The sequence below is a fragment of the Zingiber officinale genome, chromosome 4A, assembly GCF_018446385.1.
Source record: "Zingiber officinale cultivar Zhangliang chromosome 4A, Zo_v1.1, whole genome shotgun sequence".
Classification (NCBI taxonomy): Eukaryota; Viridiplantae; Streptophyta; class Magnoliopsida; order Zingiberales; family Zingiberaceae; genus Zingiber; species Zingiber officinale.
In genome coordinates this window covers 8,558,060-8,574,499 of record NC_055992.1, presented here as the reverse complement: position 1 = coordinate 8,574,499, position 16,440 = coordinate 8,558,060, and the positions used below count along the sequence as shown (strand labels likewise).

General features: G+C 38.9%; 2 protein-coding genes across 3 annotated transcripts; one reads left to right on the top strand and one right to left on the bottom strand.

Moving 5' to 3' along the window:
* Nucleotides 1-236: 236 nt before the first annotated feature.
* Nucleotides 237-10,381, top strand: LOC121969485. Its single transcript, XM_042519622.1, has 2 exons — nt 237-474; nt 6,742-10,381. Exon 2 carries the CDS (start codon nt 6,956-6,958, stop codon nt 10,010-10,012), a length of 3,057 nt encoding a protein of 1,018 aa, XP_042375556.1. The 5' UTR covers nt 237-474; nt 6,742-6,955; the 3' UTR covers nt 10,013-10,381.
* A 1,825-nt stretch (nt 10,382-12,206) lies between these two features.
* On the bottom strand, nt 12,207-16,125 carry LOC121969484 (ribosomal RNA large subunit methyltransferase I-like). 2 transcript variants are annotated; one of them, XM_042519619.1, is made up of 8 exons: nt 15,755-16,125; nt 15,280-15,505; nt 15,077-15,211; nt 14,581-14,803; nt 14,102-14,288; nt 13,640-13,824; nt 13,065-13,202; nt 12,207-12,572 (listed from the first exon to the last, which is right to left on the bottom strand). In XM_042519619.1, the coding sequence occupies exons 1-8, from the start codon at nt 15,888-15,890 to the stop codon at nt 12,444-12,446; spliced, it is 1,359 nt and encodes a 452-aa protein (XP_042375553.1). In that variant the 5' UTR covers nt 15,891-16,125; the 3' UTR covers nt 12,207-12,443. The 2 variants fall into 2 exon arrangements, with proteins under 2 accessions (XP_042375553.1, XP_042375554.1); XM_042519620.1 differs by lacking the exon at nt 15,755-16,125 and adding an exon at nt 15,571-15,733.
* Between the last annotated feature and the right edge of the window lie 315 nt (nt 16,126-16,440).

The following is a 16,440-nucleotide window of genomic DNA, read 5'->3' as shown; positions in this document are numbered from 1 at the left end:
TTATTTCTCTCTCTAAAGAATATTACAATATTACTTTATGGTGCTCACAAGGTGTGAGCACCGAGTATATTTTGTTTTTTAATTTTTTTATTTATAATTTAAGATTTAATTTTTAGAATTTAGGATTTTGTTATATATCTTTTACGTCGTTCGACTATTCCGATTCTTATTTTTTAAAATAAAGCGACAAAAAGATAAAAACACAGAGGGCAAATATGAAATTTTCTATTGAAACTTTCTTAATCTTATCAGGTTGTTCAAAGTGCCACCACCGATCGCGACCTCCGCCGCCTCTGTTCTCGTGCAGCGCAGCGTCACCGCCGTTAGGGTCCCGGCCGCGGAGGAAGTGCACTTCTCTCTACTCGTGTCCACGCCTCAACTATACGTCCTGTGGAGCTGTCTCAGTGCGGACTCTCCGTTTGGGGTTTTCGTTCGCCTCGTGGTTGTTAGGTCCCCCTTCAGTGCGCCCTCGTGGTAAACCTTTTTCTCCCACGGCGTCGTCTGCTTTTTCTTTTTTGGCATTGTGAACTCTGTTTTTCCTCACTCGTTCTAAGTTGGTGGGGGTTTCTGGCTTCTCCTTTCTGGTTGTTCTCTACTTAGAGTGAATATCTGATGCCCATTATTCTGTTTAAAAGAAAATATTGCGTCGTCGACTTTTCTTTTTTTCTGTCTTGGCCAAAATGCCGATATGGATATTTTGTTGTTCGTTCTTACTTTTCTCTTTATGGGTTTATTACAGATTGTGTGGCTTATGGTTCTGCATTTTGGGGCTCAGATGCTTATGTTCTCTAGTTTTGAATGAAAATGCTTTATACCTGCAATTAACTTTTGCTAATAGGTTAATTTTATGCAAGTACAATAGAAAAAAAAGAATGCAGTTTGTTTTGTTAGATAGTTAATACTTGTCCTCAAGCACATTAGTTGGTTAATATAAAGCTTTTGGCATTGATATAATCTTTGGCATGGTCACTATTTTGAAATGCCAAGTCAAAAAAGAACTGCAGTTAGATGCATATTCTGAACCTAAAACTTATACCAACAGAAACTAAAGGTAAATACTTTTAGCTAGTGCTACAATACAACAAATAGGATGGCTGTTTTCAGTTAATAATAGTTGGTGGTTGCTGTCTTGATTGTTCCTCTTTCGGTCGATAACATCTATTTTGTTAGGTGTACAATTTTCATGTCATTCCCCAGCTAGGCACCAGACCAAAGTAGCAACTTTGATATTGTCTTGCCCCTAGTTACACATTACAAGTTTACAACTGAGTTTGCTGGTTAATGTACATGCTAATGAATGTCTGTGGATCAGCACCAAGTTTAAAGTCTTTGCCAGTAAATTGAATGAATGCTCTCTTTTTGTCACTTCCTATTGAGCATATCTTTCCTCCTTTCATTTAAGAAACTCATGTTTTCTATTTTATTATCCGATTCCCTTCTATTGATTTCTCCTAAGATCAAATTTTGTCCTTCACTTAAGTGAATCAATCACAATGCATTCCTCCAAAGGAGAGTAATCTGCAACTACATTGTTGAAAATTTGTTGATTGCGGTGGCTCAGAATTATGACTCAACTCGTAGCAACCAATGATCCTAGAACACAGTCACTTTCCTTAAGGATTAATTCACCCCACCAATCAGATGCAACTGGGATGCAATGAATTTCCTCTATGATACAACAAAATGCCCACTTTTTGGTGACTTGCACTATCAACAAATAGTCCAAGGTCTAGCACCTGGAGACAGGTGGTCAGAATTCACCTGACGGGGCACTCAAATCTGGTTGCTGCAAAGAGGGAGAAGGATTGCTTAGAGGGAGAGAGTGTCACGCCCCGGGGGAGTCCTGCCAGAGGAAATTCCGGCAGCATCTCCCTACGGGTGACAATCTGAAACTTATCTACAAACCCTCAGGGCCCCTCAATCCTCGGTTAACATGGCCGGAACATATACAATAAAATAAACAAACATCCACGCAGTTTATATAGTACAACCTCCGGCTGACAATCACAACCACGCAGTTTAATAAAAACATACGCCACTACAACGTAAAACCTTCGCAACGGAAAATATGGGCAGCATACCCGAATCATGATATAAAATCCAAGAGTGCAAACACACACATCACAAGTATGTAGTTCACTAACAAAGAAACACAAGTTCGAAAAGAGATAACCATCTCGACTCTTAGTGGGGACTAGCGACTGGAACCTCCTGACGGCTTCAACCTGAAATAGGAAAATAAAGCAACGATGTGAGTTCAATGACTCAGCGAGTATCAAGCTGACATACATAGTAAAATATAATCAATAGTAATAATCATACAATACAGTCTCTTGGACAATAACTGGAAATGCAAAACTGAAAGACAAGAGAATAACTGTACTCACCTGGGTCTCCTATCATGACATAAAGGTCGTCAGACCAAATCCATCATGTCTCCTGTATGCATGTCAATCATATGCAACCACAAAAATGCAACATCCAATATGTAGCAATCACAAGCAATAAATGCAATCCATGCATATGGTGCAAATGACATGGTCACCCCTGACGCCAGTCAGACATCTCACACACGATGGTGAGACCGAGTGGGTAGGGCTATGACAACTGTGTACTCTGTCATCACTACTCCTGAGTGATCGAGTGGATAGAATGCTGTCGGAGTACACCTATTCTCCTACTCCAAACATAGTGGGGGAGCCTAAGCTCTCATCTCCCTGTATCATAGTCAAGGGGAGGGATCCCTGCCCGCTACACGCTGGAGTCATCGCTACCCATGAGCAGACCAGCGAAGCCCTGACAGAGCAAACTGCACAGACCTACCTGATGTACCACTAACCCATGAGTGGTTGTGTGTGCAGATCATGTAACTGGCGATGTGCTCAACAACAATGGAACCGATAATCGCTCAACATGCAATCATGCAAGATGATGCATGACACTACAACATGTAAATCCTGACACCTCCATAATATATACCAAAGGTAAAGAAATCCAACAAAGATCTAAGTATCATGAAACTAGGTACACATGTCAGATATATCTAGTAACTAGTCCTGTAAACAGTAAGGCAATGTATGTTACTACTTATATGATCATAAGTACACATGGTAAGAACAAAAGAATATAAGTCTAAATACATAACAGATAATAACAAACAAAGGCATGCTATAGGTATCAAGTAGTGACATACCAATGGTAGATAAAAACACAACCATTACTACGAGCTATAAATTACTACGCATATCATAATGACAATATCAAAAGAGATAAGTCAAAGGCACCCGCCTAAAAAATGAAGATCGTATCGGAACAAATCCCACGTAGTGATGCTGTCTCAACAGAGTCCTGCATCAACATATTTAGCTAATTCAAATTACAACAATTAGCTAAATTTAATCCCCAACTAATCCAATTAGTAACCAACCCATACATAAATCTCTAAACCATAATCCAATAGATTAAACAACCCTAACTATTTCACCTTCCGATTAGGATTTACTACAAGCGTAAGGCAACCCAAAACTCACCTAATTCCAACGCACTCTACTGTTGGCTCGCGATCAGGGCAACCCACTGCCGAAATTGTGGCTGGAGGGACTCTTGCTGCCGGAGCTGTGGCTGGAGCAGTAAGAAGCAGCTGACCTCCAAGCCAGATACCCAAATCAACACTAAGCAAAGATCAAATGCCCAAATATATCTTACCCAAAACTGAAGTGGTTGCTGGTGGCTACAACGACCGGAGCTAGGGCACGACAGTGAAGACCAAAATAGGGCACGAGGTGGCGACAGGGATAGGAAGATGTTGGCGTCGCTCGGGTCCGTGAGTGAGAAAGAGAGTAAGCCCTAGGCTCCCCTTTGCATCGATCCTTTCTCCGGTGACAACAGCACCCAACGGCGAAGCAACTTCAACGGCGATATGTGGTGAAGATGGGAGGCTCAGCCGGTGTGGGGTGAGCGACGTCGGCGAGCTCGAAGTGGGTGATCGGAAGAGGGGTAGTGGATCCAAGCTAGGGTACACCTCAGCGATGGATGGCCTCCCCTGCGATCGGGAAAATACTCGATCTAGATCTGCGCCGGAGATGAAGAGAGGGGGTGGTTCTTGTGATCGCTGGCGACGAGCGACGGATGGCCGGCGGCAGCATAGAGAGGGGAAAAGAGAGGAATCAGCATGAGGTGGAGAAGGATGGAAGAGGGAGGAGTTGTGCCTGATCTCCCTTGGCCGCCGTTTTGTACGTGGGGAGAAGAAACGTCGTGAGGTGGCGTCGGTTAGGGAAGCTTAAGAGGATCAGCGTCGGGAGAGGGGAGAGGCGGCGTCGGGCGAGGCTTAGGGCACGGGTAAGAAACGAACGAAAAGAAAAAGAAAAGAAAAGAAATAAAGAAATTAAACATTTCCTCGTTCAAATAGGGTAGCTTAAATAGGTTTTCCTCTAGCCCAATAATTTATCCCCTTAACATACGTCATACGAGCTCCGAAAATTTTTCATAAAATTCCTAAAATTTTCCTTAAGGTTATTCGTCCTTTTTCGATATTTTACAAGAGGAGTCTCACTAGTAGCTATTAATTTATAATTGAATTTGGGGTGATTTACCTATCCCATTCTTGAGCCTTATATAGACCAATCCACACTTTTTATTTAGGCTATATATCTTGGTTGTACCTATCCAAATTTATTTTGAGCCATTTGATCACTTGGATGATCTAGGTTCCATCAGTTCAAAGAACTAGTTCATCACCTAGACTTGTCAGGTCAATGAGTTGCACAACATGGTTTGATGTGGGACTAAAGAACCTATGAGAATCCTAAGAGCTTCGGTAGCTCTCTTTCTTCTATTTTTCCTTATCTATATATAGAAAATCTTTTGAAATCAGTTTTACTTTTTAAAATTCCAACATAAATTTCTTGGGTTCTACTTTGTTGCCCTGCCAATTCCTTACTTGTTTGGTTTAAATTTTTTTATGATACTTGTTTTATTATAACCTAGTTTAGTTTCACTCCTAGAACTGTGACTAATGAAGGGGATTTACAGTTCATTGCTGAGACTAATATAATTAATTAATCAATATTCTCATAATACTTTGGTTCCATAATAGATCTAATCATGAATGTGCTAAGGTGTTTGGGAAGACTGGAGTGTCAAATCTTAAATGAGGAAAATGGCTAAATTTAGTTTAATTACACTTAAAGTAATGAAGAAGATTTATAGACTTAGATGGTTGAATAACAAACTTTTGGGGCTTAAGGTTAATAATAAATGTCATGAATCCGTTTGATGTCTTCATTTGTATTAGTACAAAAAGACAGTAGCTTGAAGCTGACTGTTGATGTTGATTTGCAAGTACAGGAAGTGCATTTGTTGCACTCATAGTAGCTGTAATTGTAGTAACTTCATTATTTATATGCTCTTTACCGCATATTCACATCAGCATAATTGGTAGATATTTCTCTCTTCCCACCACAATAATTGTCTAATCATTCTATTTTTGCCTTTTCCTTATGCAAACAGTTTTCTCTGCATTTCTTCATAATCTTATGGGCTGCCTACCAAATTGATTTTCAGTAATGCTTTTTTCATTTTTGTTCTTCTGAAAATTTCACAATAGGATTAGCTAGCTTAATGCATTCTTTTTTATAAAAAAAACGATAGTGAATCCCATTTTTATTTTTATACATTTCCATAAAAAATTCTTCCATTCCTTCCTCTATTGTTTATTATTGTGAACGCAAATTATTTATATCCATCTCGTATATGCTTGCTCCATGTCTATTATAATTCTAATGGTCTAAAAACTTCATTTTTGAATGATATTACTGAGGTAGTCTGATTGGCCTAAAAGACACTTAAAATCAGAGGATTAGAAGGATAGAGGGGGTTCTAGTATGTGCACCATTGTGTCTTCTTTCATACTCTTTTCTGACCAGAACCCAACATATTGGAATATTGAAGTTCTACATATTGGAATATTGAAGTATTGCTTTATCAGTATTGCCAAATCAACATTTGAGGCTTTGTTCGCAAAATTTGAGATTCTAAACCTTTGTACTCTGGTTAGCAATATGAGTTTTCTTGTCCTCAAGTTAAGGTAGAAAGATGAATGTAAATACACAACAATTGATTTCAAGTTCCAGCTTCAAATGCTACAGGCAGTAATTTACCATGGGAGTTTGTGATTGGTTACATAAAGTATGTCAAAGCTTCTTGTGTTGGAAAGGGCTCCCTAATGTCATTCACTAACAACTTAACTACTTGTTTCTCATTGAGTTGAAAAGGCAGTTGGTTTTTTAAGTAGGTAGTAAGTTGACCCTCTGATCTTGGGTTTCTCCAATTTGAGGAGGAGATAGAGCCTTCGGAAAAGATGCATGGAGAAAAGGAGTGATTTTCTTATCAATAGATATTACTGGAGAAATCACTTCAAACTCTTAAAATTCTATACAGTTATACTAATATTTATCACCTATAACACACTTGATAGGAATTTAATAGTTCAATAGTTACTTATATTATCAGTGATAACACATCCAAACATAAGAACAAGATGTGATATGTGCTTTAAGTTTTTAGTTGGAGCTTAGCTTAATTTTTTCTATAGGGGTTGACATTCAGGAAACTTATGATTCTGGAAGAATGTAAAGTTTGGTACTCGATTCATATATTTCTGTTATTTTCTACTTCATGCTTATTTTTGGAGAGCCTTTGTATTTTACAGGCTATATTTTATCCTGCAATGTTTTCTTCCAGCTTGCAGGAGCTGTGGCTCAATTGACTTGAAGTGAAGTCTATTGTTATCCATGGCCTAAAGTGATACAGAGAAGATGGTTACTGGATTCTAGATAAAAAAAATTCCTTTTCTTTTCCTGCATGATTTGTATACAGAACTGAGCATGGAAAGGAAGCATGTTCTTGTTTATTCTAGCACCTAAAGTGAAAGAAATAAAATATTTCTGAGATTTGCATGATGGAATGCAACAAGGAAGAGGCTTATAGAGCCCGAGAAATGGCAGAAAAGAAGATGCAAAACAGTGATTTTAGTGGTGCACTAAAGATTGCTGAAAAAGCCCAACATTTGTTCCCTGAGGTTGAGAACATTTTGCAGATGCTAACTGTCTGTGAAGTTCACTGTGCTGCTAATATTAAAGTTAATGGACATGTAGATTGGTATGGGATTTTACAACTAGGTCCAACAGCAGATGACTCATCCATCAAGAAACAATACCGAAAGCTCGCACTTCTACTTCATCCTGATAAAAATCAATTTGCAGGTGCCGAAGCTGCATTCAAGATAATTGGCGAAGCACATACAATCTTGTCTGATCGAACAAGACGACAACTTTATGACACTAGACGAAATGCCATCACCAAACCTGCCCATTCCAAGCAGTTTGCTCCACAATCAGAGAAGAGCTTTATTTCTAAAAGGGACTTTAATGCACAGCACAGTAAGGGCCCCCATCATCATCAACAACCATCACCACCACTTTCATCATTTGGTACTTCTCAGACTTTCTGGACCATTTGCCCTGGTTGTAGCACGAGATACCAGTTCTTCTGCAGCATTTTGAAAAAATCTATTCGCTGTCAGAATTGTTTGATTCCCTTTGTTGCATTTCAGTTGAACACAAAAGATGGATTTGGAATACATCAGCAGGATCCAGTTCAGAAAACCGATAATGCTAAACCAAAAGGTCAAACTGGAAACCCCCCTTCTAAGGAATATATAGCTGGAGAATCGAGGGCTCACTTTGAGTATGGAGATAGAACTAAAAATGTGACGACAGATGGAGTGGGTTCAAATAATAAGGTTAAGTTTGTAAAGATTAAATCGAGTGAGTTGCATCAGCATGAGGAGGAACCTAAGCCTCCAAAAGGAAATGTGAATATGGATAGGGGCAGAAAGAAGGATGTGAAGTCCAGATATTCGGATAAAACTAATGATGAAGATGATCCTCTAGCACAGATTTCTTCATTGCCAGTGTCAAAGTCTGCTAGGCGCAAGCAGAACATTAACTTCAATGAAGTTCAAAGCGAAGATGATGATGACTTTGTAAATCATCATCGTCACAAAAAGTCGAGGTGTGACACATCCAGTGGGGTGCACAAAACAGAGTATTTTTGTTCTGCTAGCAAAAACCTTAAATTAGGATCTGAATTCACTAACTCTGCTGATCTCAGTAAGGAGAACAAGCAAAATAAAGGTACCCTAGCAAAGGAGGAGGTGTCATATGAGAGTAAAAGGGCTGACAAAGATCCAATATCAGGAAACAAAGAAGATACTATGGAAGAAAAAAAACCAGGGACTGGTTCTAAGTCTCAGTCTGATTCTGTCTCTAGCACCATCCCTGAACAACGCACATTTACATATCCTGATACACAATTTTTTGATTTTGAGAAGCTGAGGGATGTAAATGAGTTTGCCGTTGATCAGATATGGGCGGTCTATGATAATCTAGATGGGATGCCTCGATTCTATGCTCAAATCCGTCGTATCTACGCTCAACAGTTCAAGTTTCGGTTTACCTGGCTTGAACATACCCCCTTGAATGAAGATGAGACAACCTGGTCTGATGCAGATTTGCCAGTTGGTTGTGGGAATTATGAACTAGGATCTTCTCAATTCGCTGAAGATCGATTAATGTTCTCTCACATTATCTCTTGGGAAAAGGGGAAAAGGAAGAAGTCATATAATATACATCCTAGAAAGGGTGAGGCTTGGGCTCTGTTCAAGGACTGGAGCATTGAGTGGAGCTTGGTAGCTGACAACCGGTTGTTTGAATACGAAGTTGTACTACTCCTTTCAGATTTTGATGGATCTGGAATTTGTGTGGCTCCCTTACTTAAAATAGAAGGATTTTTAAGTTTGTTTGTGCAAGCAAAAGATAAATCATTTGTCATACCGCCCAATGAAACACTTAGGTTCTCTCATAAAATCCCTTCTTACAGGTTGACTGGGAAGGAAAAAGAAGGTATTCCTGAAGGTTGCCTGGAACTTGATCCTGCATCTTTACCTCTCAATTTTTCAGATACATTTCCTTCTGTTAGTCTTTCAGAGAGAATTGGGGATTTGGATCAGTTTGGTGATTCATGTTTGAATTCTATATCTCAAGAGGAACCTAGGATCAATATGGTCCATAATGTAGAGTGCAGTTTAAATGAAGAATGGTTTCCTGATATGAAACAGATTCAACAAACTGAAAAACAGGTAAAACAGAATCAAGAAAGTGAGAATCACCATTTTTCCCCCTTGAGGAACACCAAAAGTGACCCACTGCAAGCTAAAGTAGAGATCAAGGAGAAAGATAGTTTGGATGATAGGGACCTAAACTATAGTTCAATGGAAAATTTCAAACTGCCTGCTTTCAAATTTCATGAAGCAATATTCAACAATTTTGGTGAAGGGAAGTCGATCAAAAACCTCCAACGTGGACAGATTTGGGCTTTACACAGTGACACAAATAAGTATCCCCAAAACTATGCATGGGTAAAGAAAATCTTTCCAGAAGAACGTATACTGCACATGGGATGCCTTGAGGTCTGCCCTGTTTTTCAGGAGGAGATGCGATGGGTGGAAGAGGGCATGCCAATTTCATGTGGAAAATTTAAGGTGGAACAACAGAGCACGATAACTGTGAAACTTGATATGCTTTCTCATCCTGTGCAAGCCAAACTAATTGAGAGAAGAAAGAAATATCTCATTCTTCCTAGCTGTGGTGAGATTTGGGCTGTGTATAAAAACTGGACTGTTGGATGGAGACTTTCAAATTTGAATACCTGCGAGTATGATGTGGTTGAAATTGGTGAACGCACTGATGCTGGCTTCGGAGTTAAACTATTGAAGAGCATTAATGGCTACAAAGCTGTTTTCAAACCTGAGATAGAAGGAAAACCTGTGGAGATACCTATGGATGAATGTATTAGATTCTCTCATAAGATACCTTCATTCCCTCTTAGTATCGAAACAGGGGAAGTACTGCAGGATTGCTGGCAACTGGATGTTGCATCTGTTCCCAACTGATGTTTGAATGTCCACTCTATTTCGTAACCCTTTAAGCATTTTGGCGACGATGCAGTTTTAATGGTTTGGGGGTGTTGAAGATGAAAATTTGAACTTGTACTGATCATGCTGATACAAACCTTCTCTTCTTCCCCTCTAGTTTTGCAGGTGTAACCATTTGCTGCTGCGTTGGATGTTGCAGAGCTGGCTTTATATTTCATTTTTTGAGTAAGATCTGCTATCTATGGTTGGCACTATGAATGTCTGTAAAAATGTAAGCAGGTTTATTCAAAAAAAAAAAGAAAAAAAAAATTTAGATGCAATCTTGCACTTTAGTGAAATCTATGTTGTTGGACTTCATCACTGTTTACATGTCACTCCAATTGGTTTGTATCATCACACAGGAGTTAATGATGCTTATGGCCTGATCTTTATTTCTCTGAGCTACCTAATGAACTCTTGTTCTAGATGCTAGATACTGGTTGAAGAATAGAGACTGGTTGAAAAAGTTACAACGAGCTTTACTTGGGAATTTTATTTACTCGGCCATAATGAGGCTTTGGGGTGCGAGTTTAGCTGCAAGATAGATGGAGTGAATTATGTTGGAAAGTTTGTTTGGCTTTCTAATGTTCTATTTGATGTTACTAAGTGTCTCAATTCCAATATCATTTGATTATTATCTATATTTTTTTTTACGATTTAAAATTATCAGTAGAAATTTTAATAATAGATGCTAATCTAATGATGTATTATTTAGTAGTTTATTAGTGGTATGTCTTTATTTTGTGATTTTTAATTAAAATTTTAGCTTAAATCCTACTAAATTGAAGCCGAATCTAAATTTTAAATTTGGTTTTAACTTAAAACTTTTGGTTTTGGTTAAATTTTATGTTTTTTAAATTATAATTTAAATTTTAAGAAATCGATATACTGTAGGTATAAAAACGTATGCATTTTTGTTAATTTGGTGTCATGATTGACCTCTGACGGTATCATCCAGTGTTTTTAATCATCTGGAATTTTTTATTCTCAATAAATGTAGGTGATTATATATTCATCTCAAATGCTCCTTATAATTCATTTTTAAATTTTATAAAAGGAGGTAAATTATAAAATCAATTTCTAATCATCTGTCAAGGGATTAAAAGATGGATGGAGTTTTTTTTTTTTTTTTTTTTTCCGAAGATATGTCCGTCAAAAATTGATTCCCAATTATGATTGATGCGGTAATGAGGACGGGCCCTACCTCTTGAAGGATAGTTATCACGTGGAGGTCAAAGTCAAGGCGGTCAACACTTAGAAGTCATTTGTTGATCGGACGAGCATGTCCCGATCAGGAAGAGAAAGACTCGATTCGATATCACCTTTAACTTGGCCATGAGCCGAGCATCCGCCGCTCAAATAAGAGGACGACTAAGGGAGCAGTATGCAGAAACTAGGTCGAGCGATTCCTCCGCTCGGCCTAGCAGCAGACTCGACATTAGTCGAGCACGCGGACAGTGGACTTCCGGTCAAGCGGCTATCCCGCTCGGCCTAGCAACAGAGCATGCAGACAGTGGACTTCCGACCAAGTGGCTATCCTGCTCGACCCGACAATAGACAATACGTGGGCAGTGGAATTCCGGCCAAGCGGCTATTCTGTTCGGCCAAGCAACAAACACAGCAGACTATCTTTCGACATCCTTTTGGAAGCTAGTGTCGCTGTAGGCGACATTGTCAGATAGAGGATCGTATGGTGGAAGTTTCCACTGCCACTTCAGAGATATGCTCGATCTGTTAAGGTACTATACTAGGAACACTTTATCGACAAATCTTTTCAGAGAAAGTTTTGAGATGCGTGCTCACCTTGAGAAACGTGCACCCGCGCTATATAAAAGGAGGGGGGGGGGGGGTCCAAGCATCAGCTGAGGTATGCGACATTTTACTGTTGCACTACAGTCTTCTTGTTGCTCCGCTCTTTGTTTCTTCTTCTCCATCAGAGACTGACTTGAACGTCGGAGGGTCATCGCCCGAGACCCCTTCCATGACATGACACTAACGCCACTTATGTTGCAGGTCGGAACAAAGTTCACAAGAGGTCAACGGGAGTACCACATTCTCAATATCCATCTTATCAACTTTTGGATAGGATCAATGATCATTAATACTAGATGCAAATTGAAGATCAATGCTCCCCAAAGCTTTGGTGCAATGATAAGAAGTGAGATGAATTCTCTAGGCGGCCAATACCTAAAAAAGATATTTTATCTCGCAAATATGATCCTTAGTATATGCATATGCTTACATTTCTTCTTAGACATGGACCACAACAATTCAACTATTCCATAATTTTTTTACACTCTTAACACCTGGAGCACCATCGCACGGTGTCATTCAGAATGTTTATAGCGAGCTGAAGATCTACTTGTGCAAAAGCCATGTTCTAGTTGTCTGCACAAGGGAAGCTATTTGTTCAGAGCACCCGAAGCAAGATGTTGGTGAGGTATCCGCCTTCTGGATAGGCGGGATCAATGGGATGGTCACATGATGCACCGGCTTGCCGCAGAACTGTGATTCTTCGTCGAGCGGAAGATGCAGCACCCTGCCAAAAAGGAAACACTTCTTTCAGTTAACTTTTAGTCGATTGCTATTAGAAATAGCAATAACTAAATAATTGTGGATAGATGTATCTACTGTCTAACAATATTTATGATGTTCAGTAGTTATGTCGACATGATAGTTAACTATGTTAACAAACCAACTGGATAGCTATGTCAACATGATAGTGAGAAAAAATGACTGATAGAACAAAACTGGCCTCAGACAAGTATCACGAAGGCTAAACATTTTAGTGTCGAAAATGTCAACGACAGTCTATAATCTTAAAATCTTACTTATATTTAAGCATTCGGCATTTCTGCTGGCAGTCAACAAAGGGTTTTCAAGAGTAAAACCTTAAAAATACATCTAGTTTATTAACCGGGTAAGAATTAAATGAGAAAAGCATTGTAGTATCGCGTAGATGAAAATTGGAACGTAGACTCTCAAGAGTTAGAATTTGAATATATATATATAAAAGGAAACTGTGATCTACCTGAAGGATATGTAAGAACGATCCACTTTGTGTCATGGCTCCAGAACAAGAACATGTCATCAGTAAACCACCCTTCTTTGTGATTTGCATGGCCAAGGAGTTTAGATTTCTGTACATGCCAGATGCGCTTTGTAGTACCTACAGAAATTGAAGTCTTAGACGGACAAAAAAGAGATAATCATTCTATAGGGGAGCAGAAGAAAAAAAAAAGATAATCATTGCTCAAGAGTTGAAGGCCATTTATTATTTCAGTGAAGGAAAACTTCATACTTCAACAAAAGTTGTTTTAGGCATACATTGCCATAGAACATGAATTTTCATAAATAGAAATCAGATGTTCCCTAACCGATCCATCAATCCAACTAGTCTAATTGGATATTCATGTGGATCCAAGCACAGACAGCAGGCTTCTCACAGTTTATACAAGCTGATGTACTGTCAAAAATCTGGTTAATGCTCACTATTTCTCAATTAAGAAGCTTCAAACTAAATTAGAAAGCTGTACTACAAATGAAATTAGGTCTGGTTTGGCATTTGATGTAAGGATTATTTGGTAGTAGAAGAACAAAGGTTACCTTTCTTCTAGGTGCTAATTTTGGTGGATCTAAAATTACTATATCCCATGATTCATCTCTGGCAGCAGCACTTTTCATGAATGCTGTTGCATCTTCCCTTACAAATGAGATTTTTCCTGGATCCAATTTGTTAAGCGAGATATTCTCTTTTGCCAGTTCTAAGGCTGGCAATGAAGAATCAATTCCTGAAAATGGCAAGATCAAGACAGTCACATATGCATTTATGGGAAAAAAACAGTTTTCAAGTACATGACATTGTTTATAATTGCAAGTTATATTATGGCATCACTTGAGAACATGTAAGCAAATAATATCAATAAAATAACCATATAAATAACCTAGAATTATGGTGCAAGTAAAGAAATACTTTCAACACATCATACAGTAATGTACATTGTCGAACAGATTAGGGAATAAGTGAGGAACTATCATTATATGGTATATCAGCTTACAGTATTTTACCAATAACATTATTAGCACCACCGAGTGCAGCATTCAATGCAAAGCCACCACTATAACAGCAAACATCAAGCACTGTACGATCTCTTGAAATTGATGAAACTAAGAGACGACTATCACGCTGATCAGCATAGAAACCTGTTTTTTGACCATCTAGTGAGACTAGGTAACATATGCCATTCTCCAGCACCTACAGTAAACAAGTTGCACAATCTAATCAAGATGAACAAACACAACGAGACAAAAAAAAAGGCCCACGAATGGAATGAATATGTGACAATGAATAAGTATATACATTGCCGCCATGTCACTGGGAACCTTTATGAAGGGAATTATAATTGATTCCAATCCAGATTCTTGTTACTTGGGTTTAAGGCCACATCATTGGAAAGGAAAGTTGTTTATTAACATATACAGATTTTATGACATGAAAAGCCTTTGAATCTCCAGTGTAAATAGCAAATGAGATATCTTTTACTTGCCTTTATTCTTCCAGGGCATGAAGAAGAGATATGTTCCCCATTAGAAGAGATTTCCAATCCTTCCTCTTTTAGTATATCAATAGAAGGTCTCCATTTTATATGGTTTACATCTCTAACTCCGCCAACAAGGAACTCAATTTCTTGTTTATATTTCTCAACCCATGCAGCCGATGAGGCTATTACCGCAACATCACCAAAAACATCCACAATCAAACCTGACAACCTGCATTCATCAACCCAACAAATCAAGAAACAGAACTCTAAACAAATACTTCAGCTACTATTTGTAAGTAGAGAAATGTAATTTGCAAATAAAGAAGACAACGAAGGTTCAGAGAGCTACAAAACATCAATAGGTTAGGTTAGTTCAATCAATTTGGCCTTTATACTTCTAACATTTTAATTTCAGTAATCAACACCATGTGAAGAACAACACGACAATAATCCTGACACTCATACATTGGTTGAAAGCATCATAAGCCTAGAATTCTCCTACCTATCCCCCTCGCTGTTGACCAGACGATATGCATTTGTATCAGGCGAAGGAAGCCCCATGCGCCTACGTAGATCTATAGCATCATAAAGTCTTGCTTCAAGCAGCTTCTCCATGTTTAGTGCATAGCTTGGTTCCCTGTGAATATTTAACAATGAAGAGCAGCACAAACATCAACTGCCTCACATAGGAAGAAATAAACTTACTTTGTCACCTCTTCTTCCAGCTGCATGAGTCTAACACAGAACATAGACACCGAATTATATAGACCCCAACCAATTGTCCTCTCCAACCCATCAGCAACGAGAACAACATCTCCAGTCTTAGGAGGGGGGCGACCTATGATTCTGTCAACTGCACCACTGTAAACCATAGGATTTCCATCTTTAAAGACCTGTGCCTTCCCTTTCTTCAAGACAACTTTTGCCAAACCTAATAAGTCATAAAACAATTCAAGAAATGCGCAAAAAAGCATGCTCCTATTCCACATCTCCTACCTTGTATTAGGCCAACAAGCTACAAATGAATCCTGCTCGCGCATAACATCGAACAGGAGAAGCGCAAAAGTATTGTAAAACAAATGGAGAGTCAATTAAGCTCCGAGATTCCAATCGGAGCAGAAGATGTAACGGTCGTTCAGAGAAAGTAGCAAAGAACATCGCAGTGAGTGAAAAAGACAACCTTTGTGGTTGGCGGCGACATCTTCCAAGGTGGGTCCGGCGGCGAGGGCGGCGGCGGCCGACGAGAGAGCAGGCCGGCGAGAGGAGATGCTCCAGGGTTTCAAGAATTGAGAGGGGAGTAGTTGCATACGGAGCATGGTTGCTCGATCCTCCTATATCTGTTATCTTTGCCTAGAGGAACTTTAGGATTTTAAAATGCATGGATTTCACGCGGAAGATCCTTGCGAGTCGACGGCCGAAATTAAATCAGTAAAAATAACGCGGGAGGATTCTGACGGCTGCTCCATCATAAGATTGGGTCGTAACAATTGATCCGCTTAAGATCCGTCGATAAACTGGCACTGGGTTGACACGTTAAAGGATATTTCAGGAAAAAAAATCCGACAAGTATTTAAACATAAGGAAATGTTATATTGCACGTCCAACTGGAACACTGAGTGGTTAGGGTTTAAAATTTAATTATAATATTTAAGTGGAAGGAGTGAAAATTAAAAAAATAAATAAAATAACACAGTCAGTTGGTGACTGGTGCTGGTGGATGGAGTGCAGACACAACATACCATCCCTCCTCATATACGGAAGTGTTAGACTTAACCCCTATCTGAGAATATCTCGTATTCTTCGACGGATGGACAGGACGTTAGGATCGAGTATATTCATTTTTTTTTTTCACGAATAGTTAATATT